The 16279-nt window shown below is 43.2% G+C and overlaps 1 protein-coding gene across 3 annotated transcripts in view; it reads right to left on the bottom strand.

Moving 5' to 3' along the window:
• Positions 1–419: 419 nt before the first annotated feature.
• LOC141107545 (class I histocompatibility antigen, F10 alpha chain-like) overlaps positions 420–16279 on the bottom strand; it is a 121207-nt gene continuing 105347 nt past the window's right edge. For all 3 annotated transcript variants that reach the window (XM_073598356.1, XM_073598358.1, XM_073598357.1), the window contains 2 exons: positions 2793–2826; positions 420–655 (listed from right to left, as the gene is read on the bottom strand). Coding sequence is in view for 1 of the 3 variants with exons in the window: in XM_073598358.1 (XP_073454459.1) it covers positions 2795–2826 (32 nt within the window). In the remaining 2 variants the exon portion in view is untranslated. The remainder of the gene's footprint in view (positions 656–2792; positions 2827–16279) is intronic.

Below are 16279 nucleotides of genomic sequence, written 5' to 3'. Positions count from 1 at the left end.
GATAGCACCAGCCATACACACGCTCACACACATACATACACCATGAACATGCACCAATCCCTATATGCCGTAATCTCAGGTTTTGTAAAACAGGGATATAGTACAATACAAGATCATCCCAATTTTTTTTTTGTATAATGTGAAAGAGGATGTTACACCACGAGAATCGTGATCTTTATTCTAAGCAAAAAAAAAAAATTGTGATTCTCATTTTAGCTAGAATCTGGAACACAACATGGCTACTAGTATGGATATTTCTATCGGACAGTAAGAATTCCAAGCATACTTTAGTAAGCATAATGGAACATGTAATAAATACTTTTCACAAAAATGACCTCAGTGTTCTGCATCAAAATATCAAATCAGTCATGAATATGGAGAACCATGGAATTTCATCTAAAAAAAATGCAGAATGAATGGTTGCCATATATCCCACCAGCTGCAGAATATATAATACTTAAAGTGCACCTGTCACTCACATATCTGGTGTGTGTGGTATAGATTCTAAAATTTCCTAACATGTCTTCTGAAAATGTTCTAAAAATCCTAACATCATAGAAGTGCACATGAAAAGTACGGTAGGTATTTCTAAAAAGTGCAGCAAAAAATGATATACAAATAAAGGAAGCCATCTGCATTCTTCTCCTTTGTGGACCTGCAAAGAACAAAAAGTATATATTTATATAGTCCTATGTTAGAAGTTTTGTTACTCTCAGTAGAAGTTTTACTTATCAGTCCTATATACATAAATGTGAGGAAAGGTACAGTATTCATCCAATGTGAAATGGAGCCTTTACTCAACAGGGGAGATTTACTAAAACTGGTGCACACAGAACTGGGTGCTGCTGTGCATAGTAACCAAGAGGTTTTATTGTCAAAGCTTTAATTGAACAAGCTGAAGTTAGAAGCTTATTGGCTACTATGCACAGCTGCACCAGATTCTGAGTCCTCCAGTATCAGTAAATCTCCCCCAACTTGAAAACCTTAATCGGCTTTATATGTTCTATATTTGTGGATAGTACAGCTTTTGTTCTATAACACTAATTTGGATACCCTGTTTCCCTGAAAATAAGACCTAGCGTGATTGTTGGTGATGGCTGCAATATAAGCCCTACCCCCCAAATAAGCCCTAGTTAAAGTCCTTGTAGGTCTTATTTTCAGGGTAGGGCTTATTTTCGGGGAAACAGGGTAGAGCTTATTTGGGGGGTAGGGCTTATATTGCAGCCATTACCGACAATCACGCTAGGTCTTCTTTTCGGGGAAACAGGGTAGTATAACATTTCCTTGCACACCTTGCCTGTTTAACATAAAATAGAAGACTTGTGAAAACAAGACAACAAATTATATTTGCAAGCTTCTTCTACCATTCACATGACCTAAACAAGAGAACTGAGCCGTTTTGAAAGCTTGCAATTTTCATTGACTCAACCAAAAAGAATGTACCATTTAGGGCCAATTAACTGTTATATGTTATAGTAATAAGCAAAGTGTGGTGTGGTGCATTAAGGTGCCATTCACTAAGCGCCAAGCGTTTGTTAACCCAAAAAAATAAAAATGTATCCTGTTCCCTTAAAGCATGTTATACAGCACAGTGATTGTGCTGTGTGATATGGCCTCCTGTAACACCTGAAATACCTGGCTGATCCTACCAGTTTCTACCCTCCCCTCTGTAAACTGACCACAATATATCAGGGCTACTGAGCCCCGACACTGTGGTCAGTGTACATGCCTCCGTCATCCACTGCTATCTACAGCTCTTTTGTGTCTCCCTCTGTCCTCCTCTCCCCACCCCTCCCTGTTTGTCAGCTCTCACTAGCGCTGCTCTGCTCCCCTTCCCAATGATACAAAACAATCTCATCTTCATTTCATCCCCTCTGTCAGATAAAAAGCTGTATCCTAGTGCCTGTGCTTTTTTTTTTAAAAAAAAAAAAGCCGATTTCTACCTGTTTTAACAGCATATCCCAGCGATCACGTGACTCCAGGCTCTCTCCTTCTCTCCTCCCCGACTGACGTCAGCGGGGGAATATCGGCCCCGCCCGCTGGAGCTATCAGACAGGGGGAGCAGAGAGCCTGAGTCATGTGATCGCTGGGAGATTCTGTTAAAACAGGTAGAAATCGGCTTTTTTAAAATAAAAACAGGCACTAGGATACAGCTTTTTATCTGACAGAGGGGTCAGTATAAAGATGAGATAGTGACTTAACAACCAATTTAAGCAAAGCGCTCCAATGCAATTTAACAGTAGCAGGCATTGCGTTAGAAAACAAGGATCAGGTGCATTTTCCCATGTTATGGGGCACTGCCAGACCATTTAAAATTAATGGGCTCCCCTATTGCACTACACCCTAAAGAATGGTAACACATTGTATTTACATAGTTGCATTACCACAATTCCTAGTGTGACTTGGCCCCAATATGTCCAGAGACAATTTATAGTGATACAAAATCAGTAACAGCAAATACAAGTGATGACTGCAGGGCTGTTTTTTTTTAATGGGTAAAAATTACATTGGCCAAGGACCACCTGTACAGGAGCTAACCAAGAGACTTAGTAGGTGGAAGTAAATGAAGATCTGAGTTTAAGGGCCCCCTAAAACTTTGACTAGTTCAACCAGTTTTAAATGAGTGCAACACTTTCATGTTCACAATTTTCTTTATAGTGAATACCAAATGTTATCAAAGATGTGATTTATAACCTTCCTTGGAAATATGAGGCAGTATCTAGTTGGTTCTCTCTGGGCAACATGTGTCATATGTGGCAAATTAGAACATTAATAGTAAACTAAAAACTTACATTCAGGCCTTCACTTCCTTGGAGTTGTCAGAAGCTGTAAAATATAAAGCAATGATTACCGTGTCTTCTATTAAATTACTAACATGACTATATCAGTGTAATATCAGATAAATCTCACACATGGCCAGTATACAGAGCACTTGAATGGAGTAACAAGATGGATGGCAGAGGCGGCAACCACTACCATACCTGTGGTGGGGTCCGACACTGACTCTAATGCCGTGTACACACGGCCGGACTTTTCAACCGAACTGGTCCGACGGAACGAATCCATCGGACAATTCGACCGTGTGTGGGCTTCATCGGACCTGCAGTGGACCTTTTCGGTCGAAAATCAGACGGACTTTAGATTTAAAACCTGTTTCAAATCTTTCCGACGGATTTGAGTCCGGTCGAAAAATCTGTTAGTCTGTATGCTAGTCCGACGGATGAAAAGCGACGCTAGGGTAGCTATTGGCTACTGGCTATGAACTTCCTTATTTTAATCCGGTCGTAAGTCATTACGGTCGAATCCGTCGGACTTTGGTTTGATTGTGTGTAGAAAATTCCGATTCGATGGAAGTCCGTTGAAAGTCCGTTGGAAGTCCATCGGAAGTCCATCGAACAGTCCGACATGATTCAGTCTGTTAAAAGTCCGGTCGTGTGTACACGGCAAAATACAAGATCATGGGTCATTACACCAATAACAATATTAGAATGATGTGTTTGCCAGTTAGGTGATGTTTGTATGACAACAATTTACAATGACATCATAGCAACAAGTAACAGCTTCTATTAGGGATGATCACAAGGTTGTTTTAACAGGAAAAATCTAGTGATGGGCAAATGTGTTTGGGGTTGAATTGCAGCAAATACATCCAAAAGTCTGCAAATTGGAAACATTAAAGAAAAACTACCCCTAAACTACTACTACTACTACTAAAATTACCTCTATTTTTAAGGCAAATAGGAAAACAATTGTCTAATATAGGGCATGGATAGCTGGGCACTGCCCTGGAGAACAGGAACCAGTGAGAACAAAATTACAGCTAATCGGGGAGCACTAAACATTTAAAATACAAAATCCATTTAACACTTTTAATGCCAGTCATCTTTGCATTTTTTTTGCACACATGATTAAAGAGGAACTGCAGTCTGCTCATATAATTTGTAATAAAAACATCTTGGCCATTCTGAAACTTCCCTCCAATCACTTTGCAAATTATTTTATATATACTGCGATTCTGTACTTGCCAAATATGCTGCAGAAATCTCCCTCCACTAAGTCTGGCTGCAACCATTTTAACTGTGGGCAGCTGAAGCTGCTGCCTGTTCACTTCCTGGATTTACACAGGGGCACTCCTCCAGCTCTGCAGCTCTCATTGGCCCTCTTATGACTCACCCCCCCTCCCTTCCTGGCAAACTCTCACGAGAGAGAGAGAGAGAGAGAGAGAGAGAGAGAGAGAGAGAGAGAGAGAAAGAAAGAGAGAGAGAGAGCGCTGTGCATGATGTCATAAGCCTAGGCTTTTTACCAGACAAGAAACAGGAAGTGGACTGTATAAGGTATTTACTGGCAGAAAAAATAGGATTTTTATAACAGCTCACCTGTAAAATCCTTTTCTTGGAGTACATCATGGAACACAGAGCCTAAGTAATAACTTAATGGGTATATAAGCACCTTCAGTTAAGGATACTGGTATACCCAATCCAGGAAGTTCACTCCCTATATAACCCCTCCTCCTTCCAGGAGCACATCAGTTTTTGTAGCAAAGCAATATACTTAAACCCCAAAAGAGGGGAGGGACCTCTCTGTCCCATGATGTACTACAAGAAAAGGATTTTACAGGTATATGTTATGATGTTATATATATGTATATAACACATTAACATTATATATAATATAATGTTAATGTTATATATATGTTATAAAAATCCTATTTTCTTTATTGTACATCATGGGACACAGAGCCTAAGTAATACCTTAATGGGACGTCCCATAGCAATGCTACTTGAGGGGAGGGAGTCACAACCCGTAGGGTACCCCCAGACTTGAGGACCTATACTGCTACCTGCAGCACACTGCGCCCAAAAGGCGATATCCTCATACCTCCTTACATCCACTTGATAAAACTTGGTGAATGTATGCACTGAAGACCAAGTTGCGGCCTTACAGATCTGAGCCATGGAGGCCTGATGACGCACTGCCCAAGAAGCACTAACCGACCTGGTAGAGTGCGCCTTGACTTAAAAAATGGGGAATCTTACCCCTTAAATTATAAGTCTGAATTATAACTTGCCGAATGCACTTATCGACAGTGGATTTTGACACTGCCTTTCCTTTCTTAGGACCCTCTGTCAGAATAAATAAGACATCAGTCTTACGAATCTGAGCAGTTGTCTTTAAGTAGACTTTCACTGCTCTCACCACATCAAGACAATGTAGTGATTTTTCTTCCCTGGAACATGGTTATGGAAAAAACTATGGCAGGACAATATCATGGTTCAGGCGAAAACCTGAGACCACTTTTGGCAAAAAGTCTAGACGAGGGTGTAACACAACTCTGTCCTCATGAATAATAAAATATAGCTCTTTACAAGAAAGAGCAGCCAATTCCAAAACCCTCCTTGCTGAGGATATAGCAACCAAAAATACCAACTTCCCTGTCAGAAGGACTAAGGGAATATGTTGTATCGGTTCAAATGGCTGTTTTTGTAACACAGACAAAACTAAGTTCAAGTCCCAAGGGTTCAAAGGAGGTTTGACTGGCGGATTAAGCCGCATCATCCCTTGCATAAAACCCCAGACTAAAGAATGTGAAGAAAGCGACCGATAAAGCTGAGACTTGGCCTTTAGTAGTACTCAAGGGCAATTTCATCTCTACCCCTAATTGTAGAAAGGCAAGAATTCTGCCTATGATACATCTCCGAGGGTGCCAACCCTTGGATTCACACCAGGAAACATAAGCCCTCCAGACTCTGTAATATATAGTTCTGGAAGCTGGCTTCCTTACATTAATCAGGGTAGAGATAACTGACCCGGAAAGCCCATGTTTCTTCAGAATGTGGGTTTCAATAGCCAAGCCGTTAAATTTAGAGACTGTAAGGTAGGATGGAATATCGGTCCCTGTGAGAGCAGATCTGGCCATAGTGGGAGGGGCCATGGACCCACCACTGCCATCTTTACGATTTCTGCATACCATGACCTTCTGGGCCATGCTGGTGCTACCAGAATTACCGGCTTTCTTTCCAGTTTGATCCTGCAAAGAAGTCGAGGCAGCAACTGAATAGGGGGAATGCATAGATCAGTGAGAACTGATTCCACAGGGTCACCAACGCATCCGTTCCGCATGCGAGTGGATCCCTTGTTCTGGCCACAAAGTTGACTAACTTCAGGTTGAATCTGGACGCAAAAGGTTTTCGTCCGGAGTCCCCAATCTTAGGCAAATAGTCCAAAAAATGTCGGGTGAAGACTCAAGTATGGCAACTCAAGTATTTCGCCTGCCAATTCTCTACTCCCAAAATGAAGACTGCTGATAGGCATGGGACATTCCTTTCTGCCCAAGCTAGAATATGGTTTACCTCTCTCTGCGCTGAGAGACTCTTGGTGCCCCCTTGGTGATTGATATAGGCCACAGCTGTGGCATTGTCGGATTGATCCTGACAGAACAATCCCATAACCTGTAAGTCCAGGCCTTTAGAGCCAGACGCATTGCCGAATCTCTAGGATATTGATGGGCAAGGTTCTTTCGGCTCTTGACCACTGTCCCTGGACAGTTGTCTTTTCTAGTACTGCTCCCCAGACTGAAAGCCTGGCATTTGTCGTTACCACTTTCTAGATAACAGGTCTGAAGGATTTTCCTTTCAGCAGATTCTGGGTTAGTATCCACCAACTGAGGCTTTGGGACACCCTTGGGGACAGCCGCATTGGCAAGTCTAAAGCTTAAATTGTTTTGTTCCAAGCAGACAGGTACTGTTTTGTAACAGTCTTGAATGGAACTGGGCATAGGGAACTGCTTTGAATGAAGCCACCATGTTTCCTAGCAACCTCATGCCAAGGCAAATGGAGGGATCGCCTTTTGACCTGACCATCCACACCAGCTCTCTTATGGAGTTGATTTTTGCTTGAGGCAAGATCACTCTTTTCTGGGCTGTGTCTATGATCAGACCCAGGTACTCCAGCCTTTTTATCGGTTTTAAGGAAGATTTCTCTAGGTTGAGAATCCAACCCAAACTTTCCAGGTAATTGGTTGTAATGTACACGCTTTGCTCCAAACGAGCCACTGACTGGTCTATTAGCAATAGATCGTCTAAGTACGCCAAGACTGTTATGTCCTGTGCCCTTAACCTGGCTAGAGGTGGGGCCAGGACTTATGTAAACACCCGGGGTGCTGTAGCTAGCTCGAAGAGCAAGGCTACAAACTGGAAATGCTGCTGTTCTACTTCGAACCGCAGAAACTTTTGGTGAGCGGGAAATATAGGAACATGCAGATATGCATCCCTGATGTCGATAGACACCAGAAGTTCTCCTCTTAGTAGGATAGAAACTACTAACCTGATTGTTCTCTTGTGAAAGGAGCGGATCTTCAGGAACTGCTTTAATTTTTTAGATCTAGAATGGGTCTGACATCTCCATTTGGTTTTGGTACCATAAAATGGTTTGAATAAAACCCCAAACCTTGCTCTTTTATGGGGATCTGTATGATTACCCCCTGAGATATTAATCAGTCTAGTGCCCAAAACAGAGATTGCCTTTTCTCTGGATCCTTGGGAACTCTTGACCTCAGGAAATGAGGTGGAAAAGTGGAAAGTCCCGAAATTCCAGCTTGTACCCCAGCGTTACCGTGGAGATGACCCATCTGTCCTAAATTTCATCTTGCCAGACTTCTGAAAAACTGCAGAAGTCTTCCCCCCACCCTGGCGAGGGGGGGTGCCTCTTCATGATGAGGCTTTAGGATTCTGCTTTGCAGGTTTCCGGCCTAAGGACTTCTTTTGAGCCTGGGCCTGACCCTGAGATTTTCCTCTAGAGTCTAATGGTGGGCCGTTTCCACTGCCTAAAGGTGGAAGTCCCTGGCGCAGGAGAAAGAGCCCGTTTAAATGAAGGGCTTTTATACTTTCTTTTAACTGGCAAAAGAGTACTTTTCCCACTAGAAATTGTTTGAAAATATTTGTCCAAATCATCCCCAATAGCCGCTCCCCATGAAAAGGGAACCCAGTTAGGAGGGTTTTACATGGTGCTTCGGCTGACCAATTTTTTAACCACAGGATTCTACACATATGTACTAGTATAAGCGTAAGGCGGGACGGCTGGTGAATAGAATCTTTAATGGCATCTATGGCAAAGCATAATGCTTTTGGTAGTTCGGCCAATTACCTCTTTAAGGGCCTGTCTAAATTGGTCCTTTAGGGATTGACAGGTGCCTATTGCAGCGACTGCAGGCTTAGTAATGGCACCTGCCAAGGAAAAAGTAGATTTTAACAGGATATCCAACCTTTGATCTGTTGGATCCTTAAGCATTTGTGCATTGTCTACTGGACAAGTTAGACTTTTATTCACACTGGAAATCGCAGCGTCAACTGCCGTTACCTTCCATTTTTTGGTAAATTTCTCCTCCATGGGACAGAGAACTGAAAATCTCTTTGGAGGAAGAAAATGCTTATCCGGGTGATCCCATTCAGCATAAATAAGCTGTTCTAGTAATGCATGGACAGGAAATGCATGCAAAGGCTGTGAAGGTTTTAAGGAACCCAAGGAAGAAACTGAGCTTTTAGGAGACTCCGTTAGGGGTAACATGAAAGTAGAGCAAACCATCTCCGTAAGAGATTGTATCAGCAATTTATCAGATTGTGAGGCTGAAAAAGGTTCATCTACCATTGTTTCCTCCACAGAGGAATCATCTGTTTGTCTTTCCTGATCGCCTGAGGGTAACACCTCATCCTGTGCCCATTGTTCCCCTTGCAAATGGTCTAAAGTAAGGGAGGGGGATCTAGAATGCTTCCTATCCATTTTAATGGAGGATGCAATTAATGCCACTAATCTTCCTTCCAGACCCTGCAGGGTGGAGGAAAGGACATCTTCAGTCAGGTATCCAATGGGTCACCCTGGCTTGCCATAATTGGTTATTCAGGCAAGGATGACAGGAGATGCGACTGGAGATCCTAGCGCCTGTGGGTGAAACCTTTGGTACCTTTTTGGTCTTTGTGGTGTCTTTTTTGGTACATATAGTGCTAAGCACAAAAGCAGAGACACTATTAAATTGCACTTAATCACTGAACATAGTCATGACAGCAATGCCGCTATTAAGTTCAGCCTAGTGCTTGGAAAAAAGTCCTTCCTGTATCAGGAACACCACTTGCCCACACTTACCTGCCCCACTGCTCCTGTGTCCCAGTGTAGGCTGCTTGCTTCCTCTTCCCTGCCGAGGAGAAACTGCTCCAGCTGATCCTTTAAGCCTCCGTACATCCTCGTGGATGTTGCACGGTGCTGCGCCTAGGCCCCGCCCCCTTCGTAAACCCGCCCCCTCCTTTTCATTTGAAAAAACATTCCCGTGCTTCGGCAGCTTTCGGGTCCGCAGGCCTAGCACGGGGTGGGGGGGCAGAGCCCATTACACAGCAGGCAAAGGAAACAACTTTTTGATGCAAAAAAAATAAAAACAGGACCTCCGCACCCCCCCAGAGTGAGGTATTACAAGGGGGTACAACCACAGCTGTCTCCCTAACCCTTCCGGTCTCTTTAGGGGGTAGAAAAGCATTTTCAGATCTCTTACCTTGAGAAGATTTCCCTGCACAAGCTGCTGCAGCCACACACAGACTGACACTGAGCTGAAGTGAAGACAACAGATTAAGGTATGTGCATACACTCCCTCTAGTGGAGATTTAAGACATAACAACATTTTTTCCCCTTAAAGAAGAAAGCATAGGTGGACTTTTTAGTTCCTAAGTTTTTTCCCTTATCCCCGCCGAAGGATTTACTGAATTAACAGACAATCCAACCTTCACCCAACACGGCGGGCTGCGTTTAGCAAACCTTCAAGGACCGGGTCCCTTTTTATCGGGGTTCCACTTCCTTGGACCTGTAAAAAGCACCCCGCCAGGAAAAAGTTTTAGGTAATGTAGCATGACCAAATCCCTGGGTCTTGGGGTCCAGCCCTCAAAGAGACGTTACAGGCAAAACCTTGTGCTTCAGATACGAGGCCCAGGTACCATCCACTTTGTCCTCAGTGGCACTTTGGATGGATCTGGTCTATGAAGGCTATTTAAATCCAGCATGGATTCCTCCTGGAGCTCCTCGGAGCACATCTTCACTCGTGACCAACACCTTAGACACTGGCGAAAAAATTGATGTGCTTCTGGAAGGAGGAAGGGTTAAATAGGAAGTGAACTTCCTGGATTGGGTATACCAGTGTCCATCACCTGAAGGTATCTATATACCCATTAAGTTATTACTTAGGCTCTGTGTCCCATGATGTATGATAAAGAAAAATGTTTTACTATCCAAAGCTAAAACAATAAGGGCAGAAGATTTAATAGATGGAGAGTTCAAAAAAATGATTGAAGGTCCGCTTTAAAAAGCCATTTCAGACTTGAAGATTAGTTTACCCCCCTCAAAAAAAAGATATTATATATTTTATTAAAGCAGAGACCCTGGAGAATAAAATCATTTTTATAATAGCTCAATGGTTTATCAATCACAACATTTCAGTAAAAAATACACCAGTTAGTTAGAGCACACAAACATAATCACTTAACCATTTTTTTAAATAGAGAATTTAATTAGAATTGTTTCATTTTAAGAAAATTCATTAGCTCATCTAATCATTAGTGGGTAAAATTGAAGTTGGTTTTCAAAAGCAGTGAGGAGAAAATTAGAAAATAGAGAAAATTATTATGTTCGTGGCTTCTGTTCCTTCTTCCTCCGCACACAGAACGTATGTACGACACACGTGTGTTAACTTTATATACACTGCGCATGCGTGAAACTTCGCCCATATCATCCGCCCCGATGTTCTTTCTAGAATATGCCCCGTCTCATTCATCGCAGTGGGAGAGAACCATGGCAGAGACACAGCAGGTGCATAATAGCACTAACGAGGAGGAGGAAAGCCCGGAGCCAGAAATGTCACGATCCAGGAGGAGCTTTAAGGCCTCAAATATGTCCTTTGTAGAAATGTTGGAGATGGTTGACATATTGAAGAGGAATGACTATGATAGTGATTATGGACCGTACCCAAACCCAAATCTGAGAAATGCCAAGATCATGTCTAAAGTTGTGAAGAGTCTGCACAGGCATTTTGGGGTACGACGATCCAAGGATCAATTGAGGAAACGCTGGTCAGACCTCAAATTGAGGGAGCATGATCAGTACAGAAACATAACATAACATAAGTTCTTCGAAAAAGTAAGTAGTTGTCGTGTGTTCCTATTATTACTTGCATGCTGCTCCATGTGCTTTTCTTACTGTTGGACAGTTTAAAATGGCTACTTTCATGTTCGTGGGTACAGTTATCGGTCGTAGTAAACATAGTTCGTTTGACAACTAAATATACAATGTTTTTGCCAGATAGAGGGATAACTACATTTGGTCGTGATAATTTGTATTAAAAGACGTTTAGGACATTGTCGTCTAGATGTGTTTGAAACTAGAAGGAATTGCAAACTTGGTTCAGTGTAATGGAAGGAGAGGACACTCAGCAGCTGTTTACACATCTGGACTCAGGAGCACTAGTGTGGGACACAAGAACAAACTTTTTAGGGTGTCACACACAGGTGCTCCAGTGGATACTTGGGGTGTTTCCAGGTGTGAAATTTGTCCAAAAAAGGTTTGGTAAGGGAATAAATCATGTCTTCAGCCTGGAACTCTGCCAAAACAGACAATTGTACCCCACTTCCAAGCAATGTTTCATATTCCTATTTCTGGCCTCTAATATCTGTGTGCTAAGTATACCTTTTGTTTCATTCTCACAGGGGAGCAAAGAATCAGGAAATATGAGGACACCAGGAACCCCCCTCTCCTGAAGAAGGGGAACAGAGGTCACAACCTGAGGATGTGGAGGAAGGAGAGGTGGTCAAGATTGACACCACAGCAGGTGAGTGTCTGACACCACAGATTCAGGTAAGAGATGTATGCCTGCATATTTATAATACATGGTGTGTATTTGTTTTTTTTGTAGGTGATGTACAGGTTGTGGAAGAACAATCACATCATTTCACCAGTGACAGTGCCCAAAGCCTTATCCATGACATAATGTGTAGTCAGGATTTAGACCTTACCAAGGACAAAACCAAGGAGATTGAACAAAGACTGAAGAACATGATTGATGTACTAAGAATATGCTGCAGAAATCTCCCTCCACTAAGTCTGGCTGCAACCATTTTAACTGTGGGCAGCTGAAGCTGCTGCCTGTTCACTTCCTGGATTTACACAGGGGCACTCCTCCAGCTCTGCAGCTCTCATTGGCCCTCTTATGACTCACCCCCCCTCCCTTCCTGGCAAACTCTCACGAGAGAGAGAGAGAGAGAGAGAGAGAGAGAGAGAGAGAGAGAAAGAAAGAGAGAGAGAGAGAGCGCTGTGCATGATGTCATAAGCCTAGGCTTTTTACCAGACAAGAAACAGGAAGTGGACTGTATAAGGTATTTACTGGCAGAAAAAATAGGATTTTTATAACAGCTCACCTGTAAAATCCTTTTCTTGGAGTACATCATGGAACACAGAGCCTAAGTAATAACTTAATGGGTATATAAGCACCTTCAGTTAAGGATACTGGTATACCCAATCCAGGAAGTTCACTCCCTATATAACCCCTCCTCCTTCCAGGAGCACATCAGTTTTTGTAGCAAAGCAATATACTTAAACCCCAAAAGAGGGGAGGGACCTCTCTGTCCCATGATGTACTACAAGAAAAGGATTTTACAGGTATATGTTATGATGTTATATATATGTATATAACACATTAACATTATATATAATATAATGTTAATGTTATATATATGTTATAAAAATCCTATTTTCTTTATTGTACATCATGGGACACAGAGCCTAAGTAATACCTTAATGGGACGTCCCATAGCAATGCTACTTGAGGGGAGGGAGTCACAACCCGTAGGGTACCCCCAGACTTGAGGACCTATACTGCTACCTGCAGCACACTGCGCCCAAAAGGCGATATCCTCATACCTCCTTACATCCACTTGATAAAACTTGGTGAATGTATGCACTGAAGACCAAGTTGCGGCCTTACAGATCTGAGCCATGGAGGCCTGATGACGCACTGCCCAAGAAGCACTAACCGACCTGGTAGAGTGCGCCTTGACTTAAAAAATGGGGAATCTTACCCCTTAAATTATAAGTCTGAATTATAACTTGCCGAATGCACTTATCGACAGTGGATTTTGACACTGCCTTTCCTTTCTTAGGACCCTCTGTCAGAATAAATAAGACATCAGTCTTACGAATCTGAGCAGTTGTCTTTAAGTAGACTTTCACTGCTCTCACCACATCAAGACAATGTAGTGATTTTTCTTCCCTGGAACATGGTTATGGAAAAAACTATGGCAGGACAATATCATGGTTCAGGCGAAAACCTGAGACCACTTTTGGCAAAAAGTCTAGACGAGGGTGTAACACAACTCTGTCCTCATGAATAATAAAATATAGCTCTTTACAAGAAAGAGCAGCCAATTCCAAAACCCTCCTTGCTGAGGATATAGCAACCAAAAATACCAACTTCCCTGTCAGAAGGACTAAGGGAATATGTTGTATCGGTTCAAATGGCTGTTTTTGTAACACAGACAAAACTAAGTTCAAGTCCCAAGGGTTCAAAGGAGGTTTGACTGGCGGATTAAGCCGCATCATCCCTTGCATAAAACCCCAGACTAAAGAATGTGAAGAAAGCGACCGATAAAGCTGAGACTTGGCCTTTAGTAGTACTCAAGGGCAATTTCATCTCTACCCCTAATTGTAGAAAGGCAAGAATTCTGCCTATGATACATCTCCGAGGGTGCCAACCCTTGGATTCACACCAGGAAACATAAGCCCTCCAGACTCTGTAATATATAGTTCTGGAAGCTGGCTTCCTTACATTAATCAGGGTAGAGATAACTGACCCGGAAAGCCCATGTTTCTTCAGAATGTGGGTTTCAATAGCCAAGCCGTTAAATTTAGAGACTGTAAGGTAGGATGGAATATCGGTCCCTGTGAGAGCAGATCTGGCCATAGTGGGAGGGGCCATGGACCCACCACTGCCATCTTTACGATTTCTGCATACCATGACCTTCTGGGCCATGCTGGTGCTACCAGAATTACCGGCTTTCTTTCCAGTTTGATCCTGCAAAGAAGTCGAGGCAGCAACTGAATAGGGGGAATGCATAGATCAGTGAGAACTGATTCCACAGGGTCACCAACGCATCCGTTCCGCATGCGAGTGGATCCCTTGTTCTGGCCACAAAGTTGACTAACTTCAGGTTGAATCTGGACGCAAAAGGTTTTCGTCCGGAGTCCCCAATCTTAGGCAAATAGTCCAAAAAATGTCGGGTGAAGACTCAAGTATGGCAACTCAAGTATTTCGCCTGCCAATTCTCTACTCCCAAAATGAAGACTGCTGATAGGCATGGGACATTCCTTTCTGCCCAAGCTAGAATATGGTTTACCTCTCTCTGCGCTGAGAGACTCTTGGTGCCCCCTTGGTGATTGATATAGGCCACAGCTGTGGCATTGTCGGATTGATCCTGACAGAACAATCCCATAACCTGTAAGTCCAGGCCTTTAGAGCCAGACGCATTGCCGAATCTCTAGGATATTGATGGGCAAGGTTCTTTCGGCTCTTGACCACTGTCCCTGGACAGTTGTCTTTTCTAGTACTGCTCCCCAGACTGAAAGCCTGGCATTTGTCGTTACCACTTTCTAGATAACAGGTCTGAAGGATTTTCCTTTCAGCAGATTCTGGGTTAGTATCCACCAACTGAGGCTTTGGGACACCCTTGGGGACAGCCGCATTGGCAAGTCTAAAGCTTAAATTGTTTTGTTCCAAGCAGACAGGTACTGTTTTGTAACAGTCTTGAATGGAACTGGGCATAGGGAACTGCTTTGAATGAAGCCACCATGTTTCCTAGCAACCTCATGCCAAGGCAAATGGAGGGATCGCCTTTTGACCTGACCATCCACACCAGCTCTCTTATGGAGTTGATTTTTGCTTGAGGCAAGATCACTCTTTTCTGGGCTGTGTCTATGATCAGACCCAGGTACTCCAGCCTTTTTATCGGTTTTAAGGAAGATTTCTCTAGGTTGAGAATCCAACCCAAACTTTCCAGGTAATTGGTTGTAATGTACACGCTTTGCTCCAAACGAGCCACTGACTGGTCTATTAGCAATAGATCGTCTAAGTACGCCAAGACTGTTATGTCCTGTGCCCTTAACCTGGCTAGAGGTGGGGCCAGGACTTATGTAAACACCCGGGGTGCTGTAGCTAGCTCGAAGAGCAAGGCTACAAACTGGAAATGCTGCTGTTCTACTTCGAACCGCAGAAACTTTTGGTGAGCGGGAAATATAGGAACATGCAGATATGCATCCCTGATGTCGATAGACACCAGAAGTTCTCCTCTTAGTAGGATAGAAACTACTAACCTGATTGTTCTCTTGTGAAAGGAGCGGATCTTCAGGAACTGCTTTAATTTTTTAGATCTAGAATGGGTCTGACATCTCCATTTGGTTTTGGTACCATAAAATGGTTTGAATAAAACCCCAAACCTTGCTCTTTTATGGGGATCTGTATGATTACCCCCTGAGATATTAATCAGTCTAGTGCCCAAAACAGAGATTGCCTTTTCTCTGGATCCTTGGGAACTCTTGACCTCAGGAAATGAGGTGGAAAAGTGGAAAGTCCCGAAATTCCAGCTTGTACCCCAGCGTTACCGTGGAGATGACCCATCTGTCCTAAATTTCATCTTGCCAGACTTCTGAAAAACTGCAGAAGTCTTCCCCCCACCCTGGCGAGGGGGGGTGCCTCTTCATGATGAGGCTTTAGGATTCTGCTTTGCAGGTTTCCGGCCTAAGGACTTCTTTTGAGCCTGGGCCTGACCCTGAGATTTTCCTCTAGAGTCTAATGGTGGGCCGTTTCCACTGCCTAAAGGTGGAAGTCCCTGGCGCAGGAGAAAGAGCCCGTTTAAATGAAGGGCTTTTATACTTTCTTTTAACTGGCAAAAGAGTACTTTTCCCACTAGAAATTGTTTGAAAATATTTGTCCAAATCATCCCCAATAGCCGCTCCCCATGAAAAGGGAACCCAGTTAGGAGGGTTTTACATGGTGCTTCGGCTGACCAATTTTTTAACCACAGGATTCTACACATATGTACTAGTATAAGCGTAAGGCGGGACGGCTGGTGAATAGAATCTTTAATGGCATCTATGGCAAAGCATAATGCTTTTGGTAGTTCGGCCAATTACCTCTTTAAGGGCCTGTCTAAATTGGTCCTTTAGGGATTGACAGGTGCCTATTGCAGCGACTGCAGGCTTAGTA

This window comes from Aquarana catesbeiana, linkage group LG09 (genome assembly GCF_042186555.1).
Source record: "Aquarana catesbeiana isolate 2022-GZ linkage group LG09, ASM4218655v1, whole genome shotgun sequence".
NCBI classification, from domain to species: Eukaryota; Metazoa; Chordata; class Amphibia; order Anura; family Ranidae; genus Aquarana; species Aquarana catesbeiana.
This window is presented reverse-complemented; position numbering and strand designations above follow the sequence as displayed.